General features: G+C 42.3%; 1 protein-coding gene across 1 annotated transcript; it reads right to left on the reverse strand.

The window, feature by feature from the left end:
* Positions 1–671: 671 nt before the first annotated feature.
* On the reverse strand, positions 672–18,071 carry RMI1 (RecQ mediated genome instability 1). The gene is made up of 3 exons (XM_038769661.1): positions 17,993–18,071; positions 4,231–4,290; positions 672–3,261 (listed from the first exon to the last, which is right to left on the reverse strand). Exon 3 carries the CDS (start codon positions 3,230–3,232, stop codon positions 1,382–1,384), a length of 1,851 nt encoding a protein of 616 aa, XP_038625589.1. The 5' UTR covers positions 3,233–3,261; positions 4,231–4,290; positions 17,993–18,071; the 3' UTR covers positions 672–1,381.
* Between the last annotated feature and the right edge of the window lie 1,889 nt (positions 18,072–19,960).

Here is a 19,960-nt window from a genome sequence, read left to right on the forward strand (position 1 = left end):
AATGCTTAATAAGACTCTTACTACTTTACTTGCCATTCTTTAGCTGTTGACAGGCTATTTCACTCCCCTCCCCCTTCACTATTTTCATTATTGGTCTCATACACACTCAAAGATACCCAAGATGCTCAAAGATACAGCAGTGAACAACTTGGTGGAGGCCTACGGGCATAAACTATTCTCTTCTTTCACATGCATTAATTATTTCCAGCTATTAGCTTCTACCTTCAAAAATCCACAAGATGGAACTCCAGTGGCCCGAATGCTAGTGTGCCCAGAGGAAGGTAAAAATGCATGCCCTTCTCCAGGACCATGCAAGATGGAGGAGTCCATCAATAAAGCTCATGAGTGGCAATAGATGTCTTGTGTTAAATATTTTCAAGAGGGCATGAGAAAGGCAAAATTTAGGAATAAAGAATCAGGGCAGATACTTCTTTAGTTACTTCTGCACTAAACCACAATGCTTTAAAGTATTTTAGTAAGTGTATTGTAAAAATATTTACTGTTCAAGGCTAACAGTCCTTCAAAAACACTTCACACAGAAAATTTTCAATATTCTACGAAATGATAGTTTAAACATTATTTAAAATGGATAATTTATTGAAATATTTAATAAATACATTTTTGCTAAATAACTTTGAAAAGCAAAAAAAGTCTAATGAAATAAACCACAAACCACTGCCATGCAAACTAAGCAGTACTTTTTATAAAATGAAGGCATTCTCACATAGCAACTTGTAATTGCAGACAGGAACAAAGCTTATTTTACTTAGATTCAGCTCAGCTAACACTTCCTGAATTGTAGCCTTATAGCTCTTCAATGCAAGGTATAAGACTCCTCCAAATTGATATTTAAATAATTCAGGAGGATCTCCAAAATCATCCATATTAAAACTATTCCAAGTATATTAAGGACAAGAAGTTGCAATTTGTCCAAAAACCCAACTATAATTTATTAGTCCCATGTTATATTGCAAAGTATTGTCTGTTGCAAATATTCATGTTGATACTACTCACTATAATGGTCAAATTCCAGTAGTATGCTCCATGGCTGGACACATTATAACAACTTAGCCACCATTAGGAATGAAATGCTATAGGGAAGGATCCTCTCCCAGAAATCTGTGCTCCAGCTTCCAGGTTAAAATCTCATGTCTACTTGGATTCTGGTGACTTTCCCCCAAATAAACAGGAAATACTGGCTCTTCTAAATTACACTGAAATGAAGTGACATTTTACTTGGCTGACGCCGTTTTTCCTACACTCCTTTTTCTGATTTCTGAAATTATGGCAAAAGGTGCCACTTGATTTTTAAACGGAACCCTCAAGATCTCATTAGCTTTGCTCTCAATGACCACTTTCTGTTACTACTTTTTAGGCCCCATTATTTATTCAAACGCTTCTTTAAGTTTTCCAGGTCTTGCAAATTTACATCACGTAGAGCTACTACCTTAGCTTTACCCAGTGAGGGATTATATGTAATGGTCATCACACAGCAAAGATCTATTAGTTCTCTTTGACACTGCTCTAAGGCCTTCTTCAATTTTTGATGAAGATTGGGACTTTTCTTATACTGTTTCAGTTCTGTCACTGAAAATCCAATTAAACTTGTTAGTATTTCATCTGCCAAATACACGTCAAGATATGCAGTACCATCAGAGATTTTGGCTGTTAAGCTCCAAAACCCCTGGCAACATTTGAGACTTCCAGTTAGGGTTACAATAAATGCTTTGACTTTTATTGTTGTAATTTGGTCTGGCTTTTTGGCAAGTAGAAGAAAAATATAGGTAAAAGGTGGAGAATCCAAATCTACAACAGGACTAGTGTTGCTCTCTGATGATTGAAGAGACCCAGCTAGTTTGTGGTGATCATGGTGAACATTAATCTGGGAAGATTTTCCTGGTTCAAGATTGACTAGCTCTGTATTTGGTTCTTCATCATTTAAAATGTATTTCTTTGGATTGCCGATCACTTTATCTGCCTCTTTACACTTCTTAGTTTTAGTCATGGAATCCTGGGGCTGTTGCACATCACTCTCAATTGCCAAAACGCTGCTACAAATTTTATCTCTAGCAGATGGATACTCAAAGGATTGGTCTTTCATGAGATCGGGTACAATCCTTTCATTCCAGCCACTCGCTTTAGCTGTGTAAATCGAAGAATCATGTGAAATACTGGGTTTGGGTGAAACACTGGGTTTGGGTGAAACTCTCCACTCGGGTTTGTCAACACTTCTGTTTCCGGCTACTGGCTGTTTTCCCTCAACCTGTAGGTGTTCTTTCTCGACAGCCTCCTCTAACAGCAAGGCTTCCTCTAATGAAAAGTCATCTGAATTTCCATCGGAGAAGTTTGAGGATGGAATGAGAGTCTCCACCTTTGACAAGCTGACTGCAAATCCTTGCTTGGACCTTTCATCATTCAAAAGTGGTCTCATATGGTTGGAGGTGTCACCGATACTCGTTGCCACAAACCCATCGGCGTTTTCTAGACTTGCTAAAAGTTCTTCATCTGAAGGTTCTAAAACTTTCTCTGATCCAACCACGGACTCAGAATTGTCTGGCTCTTTATTATCTGGACTATCTGGATCTGGGGGCTCTGGTTCGCCAATTAATCTTGCCAAGACCCTTTCCTGAGAATATTCTTTTAGAAGGATGTCCACTTCCCCCCCTAACACTTTCACATTTTCTGGTTTGAGCAAAAGAATACCAAGGCGGTACTCAATTCTTCCATGAAGGAGAATTTTTGTTCCTGGAATAAGACTGCTATGAAGAGCAGGAATGGGTTGATATTCCATGCCCTGAATTTGTACCACCCCATCAGTAATATGTAGCATTAACACCCTTTCAGGCTTTACTTCCCAGGGCTTTGGGGGTGCTTGGGTCTCAGCTGTGACTTGCTCATTCGTTGTGTTCTTTCCTCGCAATTTCTGTATCTGGGAATATGCAGGTTGACTGATATCGATTACTGCATTCAACTGTAGAGAATAAAAACCATTCAGTTCCCCTTTTGGAAAGTCTAAAATGTCATTAGGTAAAATGGGAAATTCCAAATCTCGCAGGTCAGTAAATAGCCATTGTGTAAAGACTTGTTTGTTCATCTGAGCCTGAGTCAAATTAACACCATTTTCTCCTTGGATCCAGTTAATACAAGCATCCAGCCAAGCCCCAGGTACTTTAACATGCCATGTAGCTGAAAGCCAAGTTTCTACTCTTTGTGCAATTCCAGATACATTCATTTTCTTCCCAAATTTTATTCAAGAATGTCCTGAAAAGCAAGCAAAAACTTTTAAACAAAGGTACTATACACAAACATTGTACACTACAATGCCTAGCACAGTGCTCTGCACACAGTAAGCACTCAATAAATATGACTGAATGAATGAATGTCTATATTTTCTATTCCATAAATTTACCTTTCTTCTGGTATTGAGAAAACTTACAAGAAGGCAAATCAAAATACAATCATCTAAAATGCAGTGCTCTATAGGGTAATTTGCATTAAGGCTAAGATGCAATTTGCTCTAATTTCCTTACTGCTTGTCCATCCGTTCATCTGGCCCTCTCTCCAACCTCAAACTCTTCCTACCTTCCCTCTTCCACGGTAACTAGATGGAGACTAAAGACCCCAGCTAATAAGGAAATGTCCCTCTCCCCATCTTACACACTTACACACACACACCCATCACCCCTCCCTCAGCACCCTGTTCCTGCCTCTCCCCAGCCATGCCTTGTTGCCATTGGGAGCTCTGAGAAGACAAGGTTCAGACCCTACTGCTCCTCAGCCTTGACCCTCTGACTCCTTCGCAATCACTGTTATAAACCAGGCATGGCTTAATACCCCATCGGCAGCCCCACAGCACTTATGTCCACATCTTTATATTCTGCTGCTCACCCAATTCATAATTTAACATCTGTCTCTTCCACAAAATTGTAAGCTCCTTGAGATTAGGGTCACTGACTCTATTGTATTGTACCCTCCTAAGCACTTAGTACAGTGCTCTGCATGCCACAAGCGCTCAATAAACACCACTGATCGAATGACTGAATGCATGACGGTAGCAACACTGTGGTTAGCCGAAGCCAGACCAAGGTGGTCCTCGCTTCCTTTCGCTTGGGCCTCCCCATGCTGATGTAGCCCCTCTTCATGCTTTTCCTCTGCCATTAGAGCCACCCTCTAGCCTTCCCACATAGCTTGAACCCTCTCTTATCCACCATGCCCAGTTTAGATACTCACTAGTTCAATGGCGCCAGCATGAGATCTTCCCCAACAATCTTGTCCACAGTCCAGGCTAGACTGGAGGAAGACAGGAGAAATGTGAGGGGGCATAAGAAAACAAAGAAAGAAGAAGATGGGGAAAAGCAGGGCAGAGAAAGGAGGAAGTAGAGGAAGAGACAGAGATTGATGTAAGAGGTAGAGAGAGGGGATTGTTGAAAAAATAAGAAAACGCTATATTCATTCATTAATTCAAACAAATTTAAGTGCTTACTGTGTGCAGAACATTCATTCATTCATTCAATCATATTTATTCATTCAATTGTATTTACTAAGCGCTTACTGTGTGCAGAGCACTGTACTAAGCGCTTGGGAAGTACAAATCAGCAACATATAGAGACGGTCCCTACCCAACAACATGCTCACAGTATAGAAGGGGGAGACAGACAACAAAACAAAACAAGTAAACAGGTGAAACTGTACTAAGTGCTTGGAAAAGTACAATACAACAACAAACAGTGGCGTTCCCTGCCCACAACATATATTTGCATCCGGAGATGGAGATGGGAGAAGCAGCTAGTCCTGGCTCTGCCATTTGTCTGCCGTGTGACCTTGGGCAAGTCACTGAACTTCTTTAAACCTCAGTTCCCTCATTTGCAAAATGGGGATTCAATGCCCATTTTCCCTCCTATTTAGACTGTGAGCCCCATATGGGACCTGATTATCTTGTATCAATCCCAGTGCTTAGCATAGTGCTTGGCACATAGTAAGTGCTTAATAAATACCACAATTATGGGAGCGACAAGTCACTAAATCTGACTTGAGGAAAAAGGGAGACGGGAGAGATAAGCAAAGATGGGAGAAACTGAAGAAGCAGGGAGAGGATTTTTAAAAAGCAGCATTGTGGGCAGGGAACGTAGTTACCAACTCTGTTATAGTGCATTCTCCCAAGTGCTTAGTACAGTGCTCTGCATACAGTAAACGCTCAATCACTACACTTGATTGATTAGTAGTTAGCACTGTATGATAATAATAATAATGGCATTTCATTGGGAGCCCATGTAACGTTATACTTCAGGTTCATGTCTACTGACCTGAGAGTACTTTTCAACAATCTTACGAAGTGGATTTGATAGTTCCTTATTTGCGGACATGGAAATCAGACGGAAATCAATCGATCATATTTATTGAGTGCTATTTGCAGAGCACTGTACTGAGCACTTGGGAGAGCACAATATAACAGAGTTGGTAGACATATTCTATGACCACAAGAATGATACAGCATGGCTCAGTGGAAAGAGTGCGGGCTTTGGAGTCAGAGGTCATGGGTTCAAATCCCGACTCCGCCAATTGTAAGCTGTGTGACTTTGAGCAAGTCACTTAACTTCTCTGTGCCTCAGTTACCTCATCTGTCAAATGGGGATTAAGACTGTGAGCCCCCCATGGGACAACCTGTTCACCTTGTAACCTCCTCAGCACTTAGAACAGTGCTTGGCACATAGTAAGCGCTTAATAAATGCCATCACTATTATTATTATAAGATACAAAGATATGTTGCCTTTTTTTACAGAAATAAAAAGCCAACAGGAACAACACCTTCCTCCCTGGTATGATTTTGAATCTGAAACCGCTAAGTTCCTTGTGGGCAGGGAACATGTCTACCAACTCTGTTATAGTATACTCTCCTAAGACATCAGTGCAGTGCTTTGAACACAGTAAGCACTCAATAAGTGATTGATTGATCTGTTGAGGACTTGCTACTGAAACAAAACGTCGGGGGGAGGGAGTGGCAGGGGGAGGTTGGAATTCGAAGAACCTGAGAGATGTCATTGTTCTACCCTGTCCAGTATGTGGCCCCTGACAGTGAGACTTAAAAGCTGCCTGGAGAAACATTCCTTTCCAGCTCTGATGCTCACATGAGGCCATGAGAACCAAGGGCCATTAAGAAGCCTATCACAATCAATCAGTCAATCAATGGTATCTATTGAGTGCTTCCTGTGTGCACAGCACTGTACTAAGTGCTTGGGAGAGTACAATATAACTGAGCTGGTAGGCACGTTCCCTGCCCCAACCGACATTAATACCAATAAAACAATAAATTATAAACATAGTATGACCCACTCACCAGGGGATTCTAAAATTAGTGGGTGCACAACTGTTGATATTGTGTACACAGGCTTGCACAACGATTCCAACAGGTGTGGGTGGGCGTTATGACAAAATAATAATAATAATAATAATAATGTTGGTATTTGTTAAGCACTTACTATGTGCAAAGCACTGTTCTAAGCACTGGAGAGGATAACAAGGTGATCAGGTTGGCCCACGTGGGGCTCACAGTCTTCATCCCCATTTTACAGATGAGGTAACTGAGGCACAGAGCAAATAGTGTGGCATTGCTCACTGCTGCTCTTCCAGTGGGGTTGAAGCAGAGCAGTCAGGCTATTTCTTGCTGCCAGCCCAACAGACAGCTGAGAGACCCATCCTTGCCTGTGCCCAGGAATTGCTCTTTTCTCACTCTACAGAGAGACAAGTCCTGGACTTCCTTTGTAGGGTCTCTTGCATCCTGCGGAATCAAAACCGTAGACCACTGCCCCTTTCCAACACATGTGCGATCAGAGGTCCATAGAGGCCAAGTGAACTTCTGCTACATGCTTGTTAATTCTTATTTTAGGGAAGGGAGCTGTACTACTACTACTACTACTATCAATCAATCAATCAATCGTATTTATTGAGCGCTTACTATGTGCAGAGCACTGTACTAAGCGCTTGGGAAGTACAAATTGGCAACACATAGAGACAGTCCCTACCCAACAGTGGGCTCACAGTCTAAAAGGGGGAGACAGAGAACAGAACCAAACATACCAACAAAATAAAATAGGATAGAAATGTACAAGTAAGATAAATAAATAAATAAATAAATAAATAGAGTAATAAATATGTACAACCATATATACATATATACAGGTGCTGTGGGGAAGGGAAGGAGGTAAGATGGGGGGATGGAGAGGGGGACGAGGGGGAGAGGAAGGAAGGGAAGTACTATTACTACTACTACTACTACTACTACTACTACTACCACTACTACTACTACTACCACTACTACTACTACTACTACTACTAATAATAATAATAATAATAATGATGATGGTATTTAAGTGCTTACTATGTGCCAGGCACTGTTCTAAGCGCTGGGGTAGATAGAAGGTAATCAGGTTGGATACAGTCCCTGTCAATCAATCAATCATATTTATTGAGTGCTTACTGTGTGCAGAGCACTGTACTAAGCGCTTGGGAAGTACAAGTTGGCAACATATAGAGACGGTCCCTACCCAACAGTGGGCTCACAGTCTAGAAGACTGTGAGCGCTTCTCTAGGCCTCAGTTACCTCATCTAGAAAATGGGGATGTAGACCGTGAGCCCCATGTGGGAAAACCTGATTACCTTGTATCTCCCCCAGTGCTTAGAACAGTGCTTGGCACATAGTAAGCACCTAACAAATACCAAAATTATTATTATTATTATTATTCTCAATAAATACCACTGATTGACTGATTGATATAATTTGATTTCTATACCTGGAGGTAGGTAAGCATCTACTCCCATTGGCAATCACTACGGGTAATAATAATTGTTGTATTTTTTAAGTGCTTACTATATGCCAGGCACTGTACTAAGCACTGGGGTGGATAAAAGTCAATCAGGTTGGACTCAGTCCCTGTCCCACGTGGAGCTCACAGTCTTAATCCCCATTTTACAGATGAGGTAACTGAGGCACAGAGCAATAGACAGGACTTGCCCAAAGGCGCAAAGCAGACAAGTGGTGGAGCCGGGATTAGAACTCACGACCTTATGACTCGCAGGCCCGTGGTTCTATCCGCTAGACCACACTGCAGGATCTCCATTCTGCAAGGTTGTATTAAGAGGTGATGAACTCAGATATCTTAAAGATGAACCTAAAATGTTCCAAATTGTAAAGAACTGAGAAGAAATGAGAAACTTTATAGAGCCTTCAAACTGTGAAGACAAGTTCTGGAAAGAACAATTTCTGTACAGAGTCAAGGGGCTTTTCATAATTACATACTGGCAGCCTCAATACTGATGAAACTCATTTAAAGCAAAACTAATTTTTTAATCAGGTACTGAACATCCATGTACTAGACTAGAATGGGCAAGGCCCTTACCCATGTGATTACTGTAACCTTCTTAGGTTGAAACTACATGGAACTCCCCCCAAAAATTACACCTCCAAGACCCACTAACGATTCTTTGGATTAGTTAATAACGTAAGAGATCAGGGTGACCCGAAGTACATAATTTACCTTTATTTTCAGAACATCTTTTGATAAAAGTCTTCCATGGAAATGTATCTTAAAAAAAACCAAAAACCTCTAAATGCTCTATCCCTCCCGACCTCCAACATTGCACACCGCCCACCTACTTCTCGAGGCTGTTGATGATCCATAAAGAAATATGGACAGTCCTTGGACTTTTGACCAGATACAGTTTTAAGGGACTAATTGTAAGCCAAAACGTAAGTTCGGACCAATTTTCTCATAGGAACAGTAGCGCCTGAACCATGGCTGGATAACCTATTTTTTACCAAAATTATGCACAATTGTGTACTCAATCAGAGATGAGTAGCTGCATTAATGGATTGATCCACACAAGGACAGCCGACTTTTACTTCATCGGAAAAAAAAGTAGACCTGTCGACCCTTCCTAGTGACTCTGGGAGATCGGGTAACTGTATTTAGTTATTTTAGATCCTCAGAGGCAATTATATAAATACGATAGTATTCTATTTTGTGGGACATGCTTTGGATTTGTTCTGTAAAATGTTTTGCACCATTTTGCTAACAATTTTACAGACCAGGAAACTTTTCATTTACCAAAGCACTTACGCAACCATACACAAAAAATGCCACATATGATTCCAAAACTTTCTTTAGGCAGCTACTTGGTGACCCAGTTAAACTTAGTTCTGAAAGGTCTGAATTGGGTGGGGTCCTAAGTAAGGGCTAAGTCGAGATCTTTGAAACAGATATTTAAACCTACATATATTTAGGTTTGGACCTAGCAAACTCAAAGCTCTAAAGAATCCATTACAACCTTCATCAGCTTTTCCCAGATACCGTCACAGTATTGGCAATAAGGATCAGAAGGACAGAGTACAATTTAAGTCTGTGAACATCTTGTAAATTTTACTTTTTAGGTCACACTCTGCCGGGTTTCTTTTAATCCTGATTTGCAGTGGCTAAAGCTAGTAATTTAGCCAGGTTTACGGAAGCAGCGTGTCTCAGTGGAAAGAGCACGGGCTTTGGAATCAGAGGTTATGGGTTCGAATCCCAACTCCGCCACATGTCTGCTGTGTGACCTTGGGCAAGTCACAACTTCTCAGAGCCTCAGTTGCCTCATCTGTAAAATGGGGATGATGACTGAGCCCCACGCGGGACAACCTGATCACCTTGTATCCCCCCCAGCGCTTAGAACAGTGCTTTGCACATAGTAAGCGCTTAACAAATGCCATCATCATCATCATAGAGCAGGGGCCTGAGTCAGAAGGACCTGGGTTCTAATTCCAGCTCCACCACTCGTCTGTGTGACCTTGGGCAAGTCATTTTCATTCATTTATTCATTCGTTCATTCAATCGTATTTATTGAGCGCTTACTGTGTGTAGATCACTGTACAAAGCATTTGGGAGAGTACAATACAACAATAAACTGTGACATTCCCTGCCCACAACGAGCCTACAGTCTAGAGGGAGGGAGATGGACATGAATACAAATAAAAAATATTAAATTATAAATATGTACACAAATGCTGCGAGGCTGGGAGGCAGAAGAGCAAAGGGAGCAAGTCAGGGCAACGCAGAGGGGAGTGGGAGATGAGGGAAAGTGGGGCTTAGTCTGGGAGGACTCTTGGAGGTGATGTGCCTTCAATAAGGCTTTGAAGGCAGGGGAGAGTAATTGTCAGTCGGATTTGAGGAGAGACGGCGCTCCAGGCCAGAGGTAGGATGTGGGCTGGGGGTCGGTGGTGAGACAGGTTAGTGAGACGTTTAGCACTAGAGAAGCAAAGTGTGCAGGCTGGGTGGTAGAAGGAGAGAAGCGAGGTGAGGTAGGAGGGGGCAAGGTGGTGGACTGCTTTAATAATAATAATTATAGTATTTGTTAAGCACTTACTATGTGCCAAGCACTGTTCTAAGCACTGGGGTAGATACAAGGTAATCAGGTTGTCCCACATGGGGCTCACAGTCTTAATCCCCATTTTACAGATGAGGTAACTGAGGCACAAAGAAGTTAAGTGACTTGCTCAAAGTCACACAGCTGACAAGTGGCAGAGCCGGGATTAGAACCCATGACCTCTGACTCTTTCTACTAAGCCACGCTGCTTCTCCATTTGAAGCCAATGGTGAGTTTTTGTTTGATGCGGAGGTGGTTGGGCAACCACTGGAGTTTTTTGAGGAGCAGGTTGACATGTCCTGAACGTTTTTGTAGAAAGATGATCCCGGCAGCAGAGTGAAGTGTGGACTGGAGTGGGGAGACAAAGGAGGCTGGGAGGGCAGCAAGGAGGCTGGTGCAGTAATCCAGGTGGGATAGGATGAGTGATTATAGTAATGTGAAATTAAATTCTCTGTGCCTCAGTTACCTCATCCATAAAATGGGGATGAAGACTGTAAGCCCCCTGTAGGACATGGACTGTGTCCAACCTGATTAGCCTTGTATCTACCCCAGTGCTTAGTAGAGGGCCTGGCGCATAGTAAGCACTTAATACAAAAAAAAATGGGGACAGCTATTAATTGCAAAGGAAAGCATATCTGCCAAAAATACAAGGGCAAGTTGCCTTAACTGATACTCCCAGGTGACATTCATATATTTTATAATCCACAAGATATAATGGCGGGGACATACTTACCGGTGGCTTCCCATTTATTCATTCATTCAATCGCATTTATTGAGCGCTTACTGTGTGCAGAGCACTGTATTAAGCGCTTGGGAAGTACAAGGCGGCAGCATATACAAACAGTCCCTACCAAACAACGGACTCATACAGGGAGACCTAATAATCCTTGTGTACCTATAGATACCTACAGCAACTTGTATAGATGAGGTAACAGGCACAGAGAATTTTATAGTTGGGCCTATACTATCTCAGTCTCGGTACATATGTGATATCTACTCATGTGTTTAGGTGAAGCCCATTTCCATCATTTGCTGTACTGGAACACTTGTTTGTGAAAAGTGTACAAGGAAACTCTCAGAGCTAATGTATAGTAATAAGTCACATTTATTGAGGCTCACTGTATACAGTGCACTGTACTCAGTCCCAGACTGAGCCCCCTCCTCCCCCTTCCCACCCCACCCGCCTTACCTCCTTCCCCTCCCTACAGCACCTGTATATATGTGTATATGTTCGTACATATTTATTACTCTATTTTATTTTGTTAATATGTTTTGTTTTGTTTTCTGTCTCCCCCTTCTAGACTGTAAGCCCGCTGATGGGTAGTAGAGACCGTCTCTGTATGTTGCCAACTTGTTCTTCCCAAGCGCTTAGTACAGTGCTCTGCACACAGTAAGCGCTAATATGACAATGAATGAATGAAGCGCTTGGGAAAGTACAATATAGACACGTTCCCTGCCCACAAGGAGCTTACAGTCTAGAGGGGGAGACAGGAATTAATATAAATGAATAATGGACAGATATGGATATTAGTGCTGTGGGGCTGAAGTAGGGGTGAATAAAGGGTACAAATTCAAATACAAGGGTGACTCAGAATTGAGGAAATTAAGGCTTAGTGTTGGGGAAGGCCTCTTGGAGGTGTGATTTCAATAAGACTTTGAAGGTGAGGAGAGTAATTGTCTGCCGGATATGAGAAGGGGGGGCGTTCCAGAACAGAGGCAGGACGTGGGAGAGAGGTAAGTGGTGAGATGGATGAGATCGAGGTATGGTGGCATTAGAGGAATGAAGTGTGTGGGCTGGGTTGTAGTAGGAGATCAGGGAGGTAAGGTAGGAGAGGGCAACGTGATTGAGCGCTTTAAAGCCGATGCTAAGGAGTTTTTGTTTGATGTGGAGGTGGATGGGCAACCACTGGAGGTTCTTGAGGAGCAGGGAAACATGGACTGAATGTTTTTGTAGAAGAATGATCTGGGCAGCAGAGTGAAGTGTGGACTGGAGTGGGGAGACACAGGAGGCAGGGAGGTCAGCAAGGAGGCTGATGCAGTAATCAAGGCGGGATAGAGTAAGTGCTTGCATTGATGTAGTAGTAGTTTGGATGGGGAAGAAAGGACCAATTTTAGCGATCTTGTGACTGTTGAACCAAAACGATTTGGTGACAGGTCGAATGTGTGGGTTGAATGAGAGAGGTCAATCACGGATAACACCAAGGTTACGGGCTTGTGAGACAGGGAGGATGGTGGTGCTGTCTACAGTGACAGGAAAATCATGGGGAGGACAGGGTTTGGGTGGAAAGATAAGGAGTTCTGTTTTGGGCATGTTAAGTTGGAGGTATCCGCGAGACATTCAAGTACAGATGTCTTGAAGGCAGGAGGAAATGCAAGACTGCAGAGAAGGAAAGAGATCAGGGCTGGAGATGGAGATTTGGGAATCATCTGCATAGTGATGGTAGTTGAAGCCATGGGAGTGAATGAGTTGTCCATGGAAGTGGGTGTAGATGGAGAATAGAAGGGGACCCAGAGCTGGGCCTCGGTGGACTCCCAGAGTAAGGGGACGGGAGCCAGAGGAGGAGCCAGCAGAAGAGACTTGTGGTAGCCCTAGTAAAAAGGCTATTTGTTCCCTGCAAAGTTCTTGCTATGCCTGAACAGGGAAAGGAGGGAGCTGAAAAATGGTTCATTTGACATAGGGTTTGAGGCTGAGAAGGGTCAGAGTAGGCTATGACCTATTTATCTGGTATTGAGAAGTATGAACAGGAAAGAGAAAGCAAGGATGATGTCCTAAAGCTACATCCAGAACTGTGAAAACAAAAGATTATTGGGACAAAAGGAATATGTTTTATACTACACTAAAGAGGTTTCTGGCAGACTACTCCTACACTTGTAAGCAGAGTCACAGGGGACGATCCTCCACTTCTAAATCACCTAGTGGGCTTCCTAACCACTAGCCCTAGCACCCAAAATGGATTGCTCCTTTCACTGCCCATGGAGAGTTCACCCTTAGTTTCCATTCCCTTCCACTCATTTCACCTCTAGGGTTTTTTTTTTTGTTTGTTTTTTACTACTCCCAGGGAGTGGAAGGGTTCCTCCCCTAAAAGTGGATAAGTTCACTGTCTGTCAAACCTTCAAACAGAAAGGAGAACTATATTTAAAGACCTGCCCTAGGAGAACTAGATTCTATTCCCAGCTCACCTAGAACTAATGAGGTTTGATTCACAGGTGCTTTCTGCTTTTTCCCAGCTCTTTAACTCTCCCTAATGCTCCATGACTTGCACTTCACTGCCACCCACCCCCCATCTTTTTTTCCCATTCTTAGGGCACTTTAATCCTTTTGTTTTCTCTCATTTAGCCCTCTATTTACAGCTCATAATATACCCAACCTTCCTCCTGGGTTACTCCCTACTTTCCAGGAGTAGGAGCAAAATACTAACCAAATCCCTCCACTTGAGCCTTTGAAAAAAGGGAAATCCCCTCATCAATAAGAACTGAGAATAATAATAATAATAATAATAATAATAATAATAATAATAGCATTTATTAAGCGCTTACTATGTGCAAAGCACTGTTCTAAGCACAGGGGAGGTTACAAGGCAATCAGGTTGTCCCACAGGGGGCTCACAGTCTTCATCCCCATTTTACAGATGAGGTAACTGAGGCCCAGAGAAGATAATAATAATAATAATAATAATAATAATAATAATGACATTTGTTCAGCGCTTACTATGTGCAAAGCACTGTTCTAAGCGCTGGGGAGGGTACAAGGTGATCAGGTTGTCCCACATGGGGCTCACAGTCTTAATCCCCATTTTACAGATGAGGGAACTGAGGCTCAGAGAAGTTAATTGACTTGCCCAGTCACACAGCTGACCAGTGGCGGAGCCGGGATTTGAACCCATGACCTCTGACTCCAAAGCCCGTGCTCTTTCCACTAAGCCACTCTGCTTCTCTAAGGCAATTGTTCCCTCCAACATCCTTTCTCCCACCCACTCTACAAGTTAAAAATTGGTTCTTGAAAAAAGAATCCTACAGAGACTTTAAATGTAGCTTCACTAACCACGCATTGTACATATTTGCCTGGCTACTCATCTACTTTCTAAATCCTGTATTAAGGAGTGGACCAGCGTGGCCTAGTGGAAAAACCACAGGCCTGGGAGTCTGAGGACCTGGGTTCTAAGCCCAGCTCTGCCACTTGTCTGCTGTGTGACCTTGGCCAAGTTACTTAACAGCATGGAATGAACTTGGACTTCCCAAGCACTTAGTCCAGTGCTCTGCACACAGTAAGTGCTCAATAAATGCGATTGAATGAATGAATGAATGAACTTGGACTTCCCAAGCACTTAGTCCAGTGCTCTGCACACAGTAAGCGCTCAATAAATACGATTGAATGAACTTGGGACTTCCCAAGCGCTTAGTCCAGTGCTCTGCACACAGTAAGCGCTCAATAAATACGATTGAATGAAAGAGCCCGGGCTTTGGAGTCCGAGGTCATGGGTTCAAATCCCGGCTCCGCCAATTGTCAGCTGTGTGACCTTGGGCAAGTCACTTAACTTCTCTGGGCCTCAGTGACCTCATCTGTGAAATGGGGATTAAGACTGTGAGGCCCCCCCCCCCCATGGGACAATCTGATCACATTGTAACCTCCCCAGCGCTTAGAACAGTGCTTTGCATGTAGTAAATGCTTAATAAATGCCATCATTATTATTATCATTATCAACTTCTCTGTGCCTGAGTTCTGTAAAATGGGGATTAAGACTGTGAGCTTTATGTGGGACAGGGACTGTGTCCAACCTGATTATCTTGTATCTACCCCAGCGCTTAGAACAGTGCCTGGCACAAAGTAAGCACTTTAAGAAATGCCACAATTACTATTGTTATTATTATAATGAGAAGCAGGTATGTAGAAACATGGGATGAGGTTAACGAATGGAGGATCAAGGAATACCTTCCCAAGGCACTGGAATTTAGGCATAGCAAGTCTTTCAAACGAGTAGCTATTTTTCAAATGGTCTCATGCACACCAAACTAGTTGAGATCACCTTTTATAAACTATATACAGATATATGATACAAATATGATGAATATATCAAATAAAATATGATTGACTGAGCTATCTACAAATATGTATGTATAAACTATAAACTCATTGTGGGCAGGGAACATGTCTACCAACTCTGTTATATTCATTCATTCATTCAATCGTATTTATTGAGCACTTACTGTGTGCAGAGCACTGTACTAAGCGCTTGGGAAGTACAAATTGGCAACATATAGAGACGGTCCCTACCCAACAGCGGGCTCACAGTCCAGAAGACATTCAACAGACCACCTGCTCTCCCCATCTTCAAAGCCCTTGTGAAATCACATCTCCTCTAGGCAAGATCTCAATAAACACCATTGATTGATTGACTGAGGCCTTCCCTGATCAATTTCTAATCACCCCATCACCAATTCAGCACTTCCCTACAGCCACGTCCACCCTTCTGAGCCACGTAAGCATTTAAATACTCATACCCACCTCGACAGTACTTTCTTTTAAATGGCATTTATTAAGCACTTACTAAGGACCAGGCACCATACTATGTGCTGGTGGTAGATACTAGTTAATCAGACTGGACACAGTCCATGTCCCACTTGTGACCCACAGTCTTTATCCCCATTTTACAGATGAGGTAAAATAAGGTAATCTGAGGAAAACTGAGGTACAGAGAAGTTGATTGATTTGTCCTCAAGGTCACACAGCAGACAAGTGGCGAAGCCAGCATTAGAACCCAGGTCTTTCCGACTCCCAGAACCGAGATCTACCCAACTAGGCCAAGCTGTTTCCCAAATGCACTTATGTACATTTTTTATATTCTATAACTGCAATGGTAATTTAAAGATCCTTGAGGCAGAGACCATGTCTATTAATTCTAGTGTACTCGCCCAAGTGCTTAGTACCAAATTCTGTTCACAGGCACCCGACAAGTTTGATTGATTAGTTGAAGACTCATGCTTACAATCAAACACCTATCACTTAGTTAGCTCTGGGTTGTTACTCAACAGTGTGGGAAGCATCATGGCCTAGTGGATGGAGCACGGTCCTGGGAGCCAGAAGGACCTGGCTTCTAATCCCAGCTCCACTACATGTCTGCTACGTGACCTCGGGCAAGTCACTCAACTTCTTTGTGCCTCAGTTCCCTCATAGGCAAAACGGGGATTGAGACTGTGAGCCCCATGTGGGACAGGGACTGAATCCAACCTGATTACCTTGTACCTATCCCAGTGCTTAGAACAGTGCCTGGCACAAAGTAGGGGCTTGAACAGATCCATTTAAAAGAAGAAAAGAAAAAATAAACATAGCCAAGAAACTTTATCTACTTATATTGTAAGAAGCAGCATGGCGTAGTGCTACAGCAGGAGCCCGGGAGTCAGGTCATGGGTTCTAATTCTGGCTCTGCCACTTGTCTGCTGTGTGACCTTGGGCAAGTCACTTCATTTCCCTGGGCTTCAGTTCCCTCATCTGTAAAATGAGGATTGAGACTGTGAGCCCCACGTGGGACGGGGACTGTGTCCAACCCGATTTGCTTGTATCCACCCCAGCGCTTAGTGCCTGGCATATAGTAAGTGCTTAACAAATACCACAATTATTATTATTAATCTCCCAAACACTTGTTACAGTGTTCCGTACACAGTAAGTACTGAATATGATTGATACTACACATATGTATACTAAGTATATATACACTTCTTTGTACATGGCAGATAGTAAACATGTTTTTCAAGGCTTCACTTGCTCATTTATAAAATGAGGAAAACACCCACTCCCTAACTAATGTATTGTGATTTAAGAAACATTTTCATGGGTAAAGTGCTCTAGTAGAACAAAGGGTGTCAGCTTAAATTAGTGGTTAATTAATTATTATGATGGCATTTGATAAGTGCTTACTATGTGCCAAGCACTGTTCTAAGCACTGGGGTAGAAAGTAATCAGGTAATCAGTAATCAGGTAATCAGGTTGCCCCACGTGGGGCTCACAGTCTTAATCCCCATTTTACAGATGAGGTAACTGAGGCACAGAGAAGTTAAGTGAATTGCCCAAAGTCACATAGCTGACAAGTGGCAGAGTCAGGATTAGAACCCATGACCTCTACTCCCAAGCCTGTGCTCTTTCCACTGGGCAATGCTGCTTCTCTAACATCATCAATCGCTTAATCCCATCAAATTAATGGGATCGAACCCCAAACCATATAGATTTCACTGGTCACAGCTAGTGGGCAGTGAATTAATGCTTACGGATGAAGATGTTAAGGCAATGTTATGGGTTGAGAAACTTTCTTTCTACTTGTTCTTACTCAAAAACCATCTTCATCAGTCTTTCCTTTATCATCAAAAATAGTATCTTGCTATATAACATTCAAAAATTCCTTTAACATTCAAGGTGACCCCAAAAGTGCATTCTTGGTGGAGTGGTAAATCCCTGAAATAAACATTAGAGCCGTTTTAAATCTGTAGTAGAAAAGGATTAGAATCAGGCTCGCATCTGGTGTAATACAAAAATGAACTTGAGCGGAGACAAGAGGGTAAGAGAGGGATCATATGGGAAACTGGATCAACAATCTTTGTTTTCCCTCACCCTTTTGTTTCCTCAGATGCTGAGTTCTCCTCACAGATTTACTCCTTCCTTTTGATCAATCACCTGAAGATTTGGCTCCTGGAAATGCACGGTAAAACTTTATTTTATTTTTTTTTTTGGTATTTGTTAAGAACTGGGGTAGATACAAGATTATCAGGTGTTGGAAACAGTCCCTGTACCACATAGGGCTCACAAACTTAATCGCCATTTTACAGATGAGGTAACTGAGGCCCAGAGAAGTGAAGTCACTTGCCCAAGGTCACACAGCAGACAAGTGGCAGAGCTGGAATTAGTACCCAGGTCCTTCTCCTGGGCCTGTGCTCTAGTCACTAGGCCATGCTGTTTCACAAGCCCCACCCAGATTGTCAAATAAATAAATAAATATGCAGTAGCAGGGAGCTAGATGTCTTAAATCAGAATGCTAATTTCCCAATCACTTTTATTAGTTATTCCTCACAACTTTGAAGTAGACTTGAACGTTGTAACTTGCCTGCTATCAGTCCACTGCTTAGTCGAATGATGCTGTCTCCTGAAGTGAAAGACAAAATGACATATTTCAAAAAAATAAGTGCTAACAATAAATAACACAAAGGTCGCACAAAATACATTCACTATTCAATGGATTTTTTTAACTTTTTTAGTGTTATATATACACTAAATACAAGACTGACACCTCATCAATTTAAATACACTGTCTTGTCACACTCGTTTGCTCAAAGTTCACTTCACGTTTGAAGCTACTGAGGATTTTAAAAAAATCGCTGTACCTATTCATCTGGCTGCTACCCGAACATAGTTTGACCAATAAATTCATTCCTTTAGACTGTAAACTTGTTATGGGCAGGGAAAGTGTCTGCTAATTCTGTTGTACTCTCTCAAGTGCTTTGTAAAGTGCTCTGCGTGTAGAAGTGCTCAATAAATAGCACTGACTGATTACAATACCTTCCTCGTGATGAACCAAGAGATTGGGTTTATATAAGAATAATAATAATGGTATTTGTTAAGCGTGTACTATGTGCCAAGCACTGTTCCAAGCACTGGGGGAGATGCATGGTTATCAGATGTCCCAAGTAGGGCTCACAGTCTTCATCCCCATTTTACAGATGAGGTAACAGGCACAGATAAGTTAAGTGACTTGCCCAAAGTCACAACAGCTCACAAGTGGCAGAGTCGGTATTAGAACCCACAACCTCTGACTCCCAAGCCCAGGCTCTTTCCAGTAAGCCACACTGCTTCTCTTATAAAAATTTAAATTTAAGATGTATTTAACTTATAAATGTATATATATTTTAAATGAATTATAGAGAAGCAGCGTGGTTCAGTGGAAAGAGCACGGGCTTTGGAGTCAGAGGTCATGGGTTCAAATCCCAGCTCCGCCAATTGTCAACTGTGTGACTTTGGGCAAGTCACTTAACTTCTCTGTGCCTCAACTACCTCATCTGTAAAATAGGGATTAAGACTGTAAGCCCCCTGTGGGACCTAATCACCTTGTATCCTCCCCAGCGCTTAGAACAGTGCTTTGCACATAGCAAGCGTTTAATAAATGCCATTATTATTATTATATTCCCTGAATAAGAGTTTTCATATCTCGGAAGTGATACTTTTAATGGAAAAGCGATTCCCAGTCAGGTAGGGTCCGTACACGGCTAATAGCCACAAACTTTATGGTCCTCCATTCTTTATAAATAATTCTGTACTTGAGTTAAAGAAAAAAGTAATAAATCACCCCCGTAAATGACGAAAAGAAGTGGCTGCGTGGAATCTAAGAAATGAAGAACGAAAGGTCTGGATCATAATGTAACTTGTGGGCCCCACATTAAAATGGTGAAGGGAATGATTTGGGACTTTTATATTTGGACGGGGCGTCGCCTTTTGGAAATAAATATGTGCCCGCACCACTGGCCCTTTCGGCATCCAACTGTGGTGGCCGCGGGCCCGTGTTGAGGAACCCCGCAAATCGTGACTACA

This window comes from Tachyglossus aculeatus, chromosome X4 (genome assembly GCF_015852505.1).
Source record: "Tachyglossus aculeatus isolate mTacAcu1 chromosome X4, mTacAcu1.pri, whole genome shotgun sequence".
NCBI classification, from domain to species: domain Eukaryota; kingdom Metazoa; phylum Chordata; class Mammalia; order Monotremata; family Tachyglossidae; genus Tachyglossus; species Tachyglossus aculeatus.

Excerpts from the sequence above, each read along its gene's own strand:
- RMI1 (XM_038769661.1), bottom strand. The coding sequence starts at position 3,232 with ATGAATGTATCTGGAATTGCACAAAGAGTAGAAACTTGGCTTTCAGCT.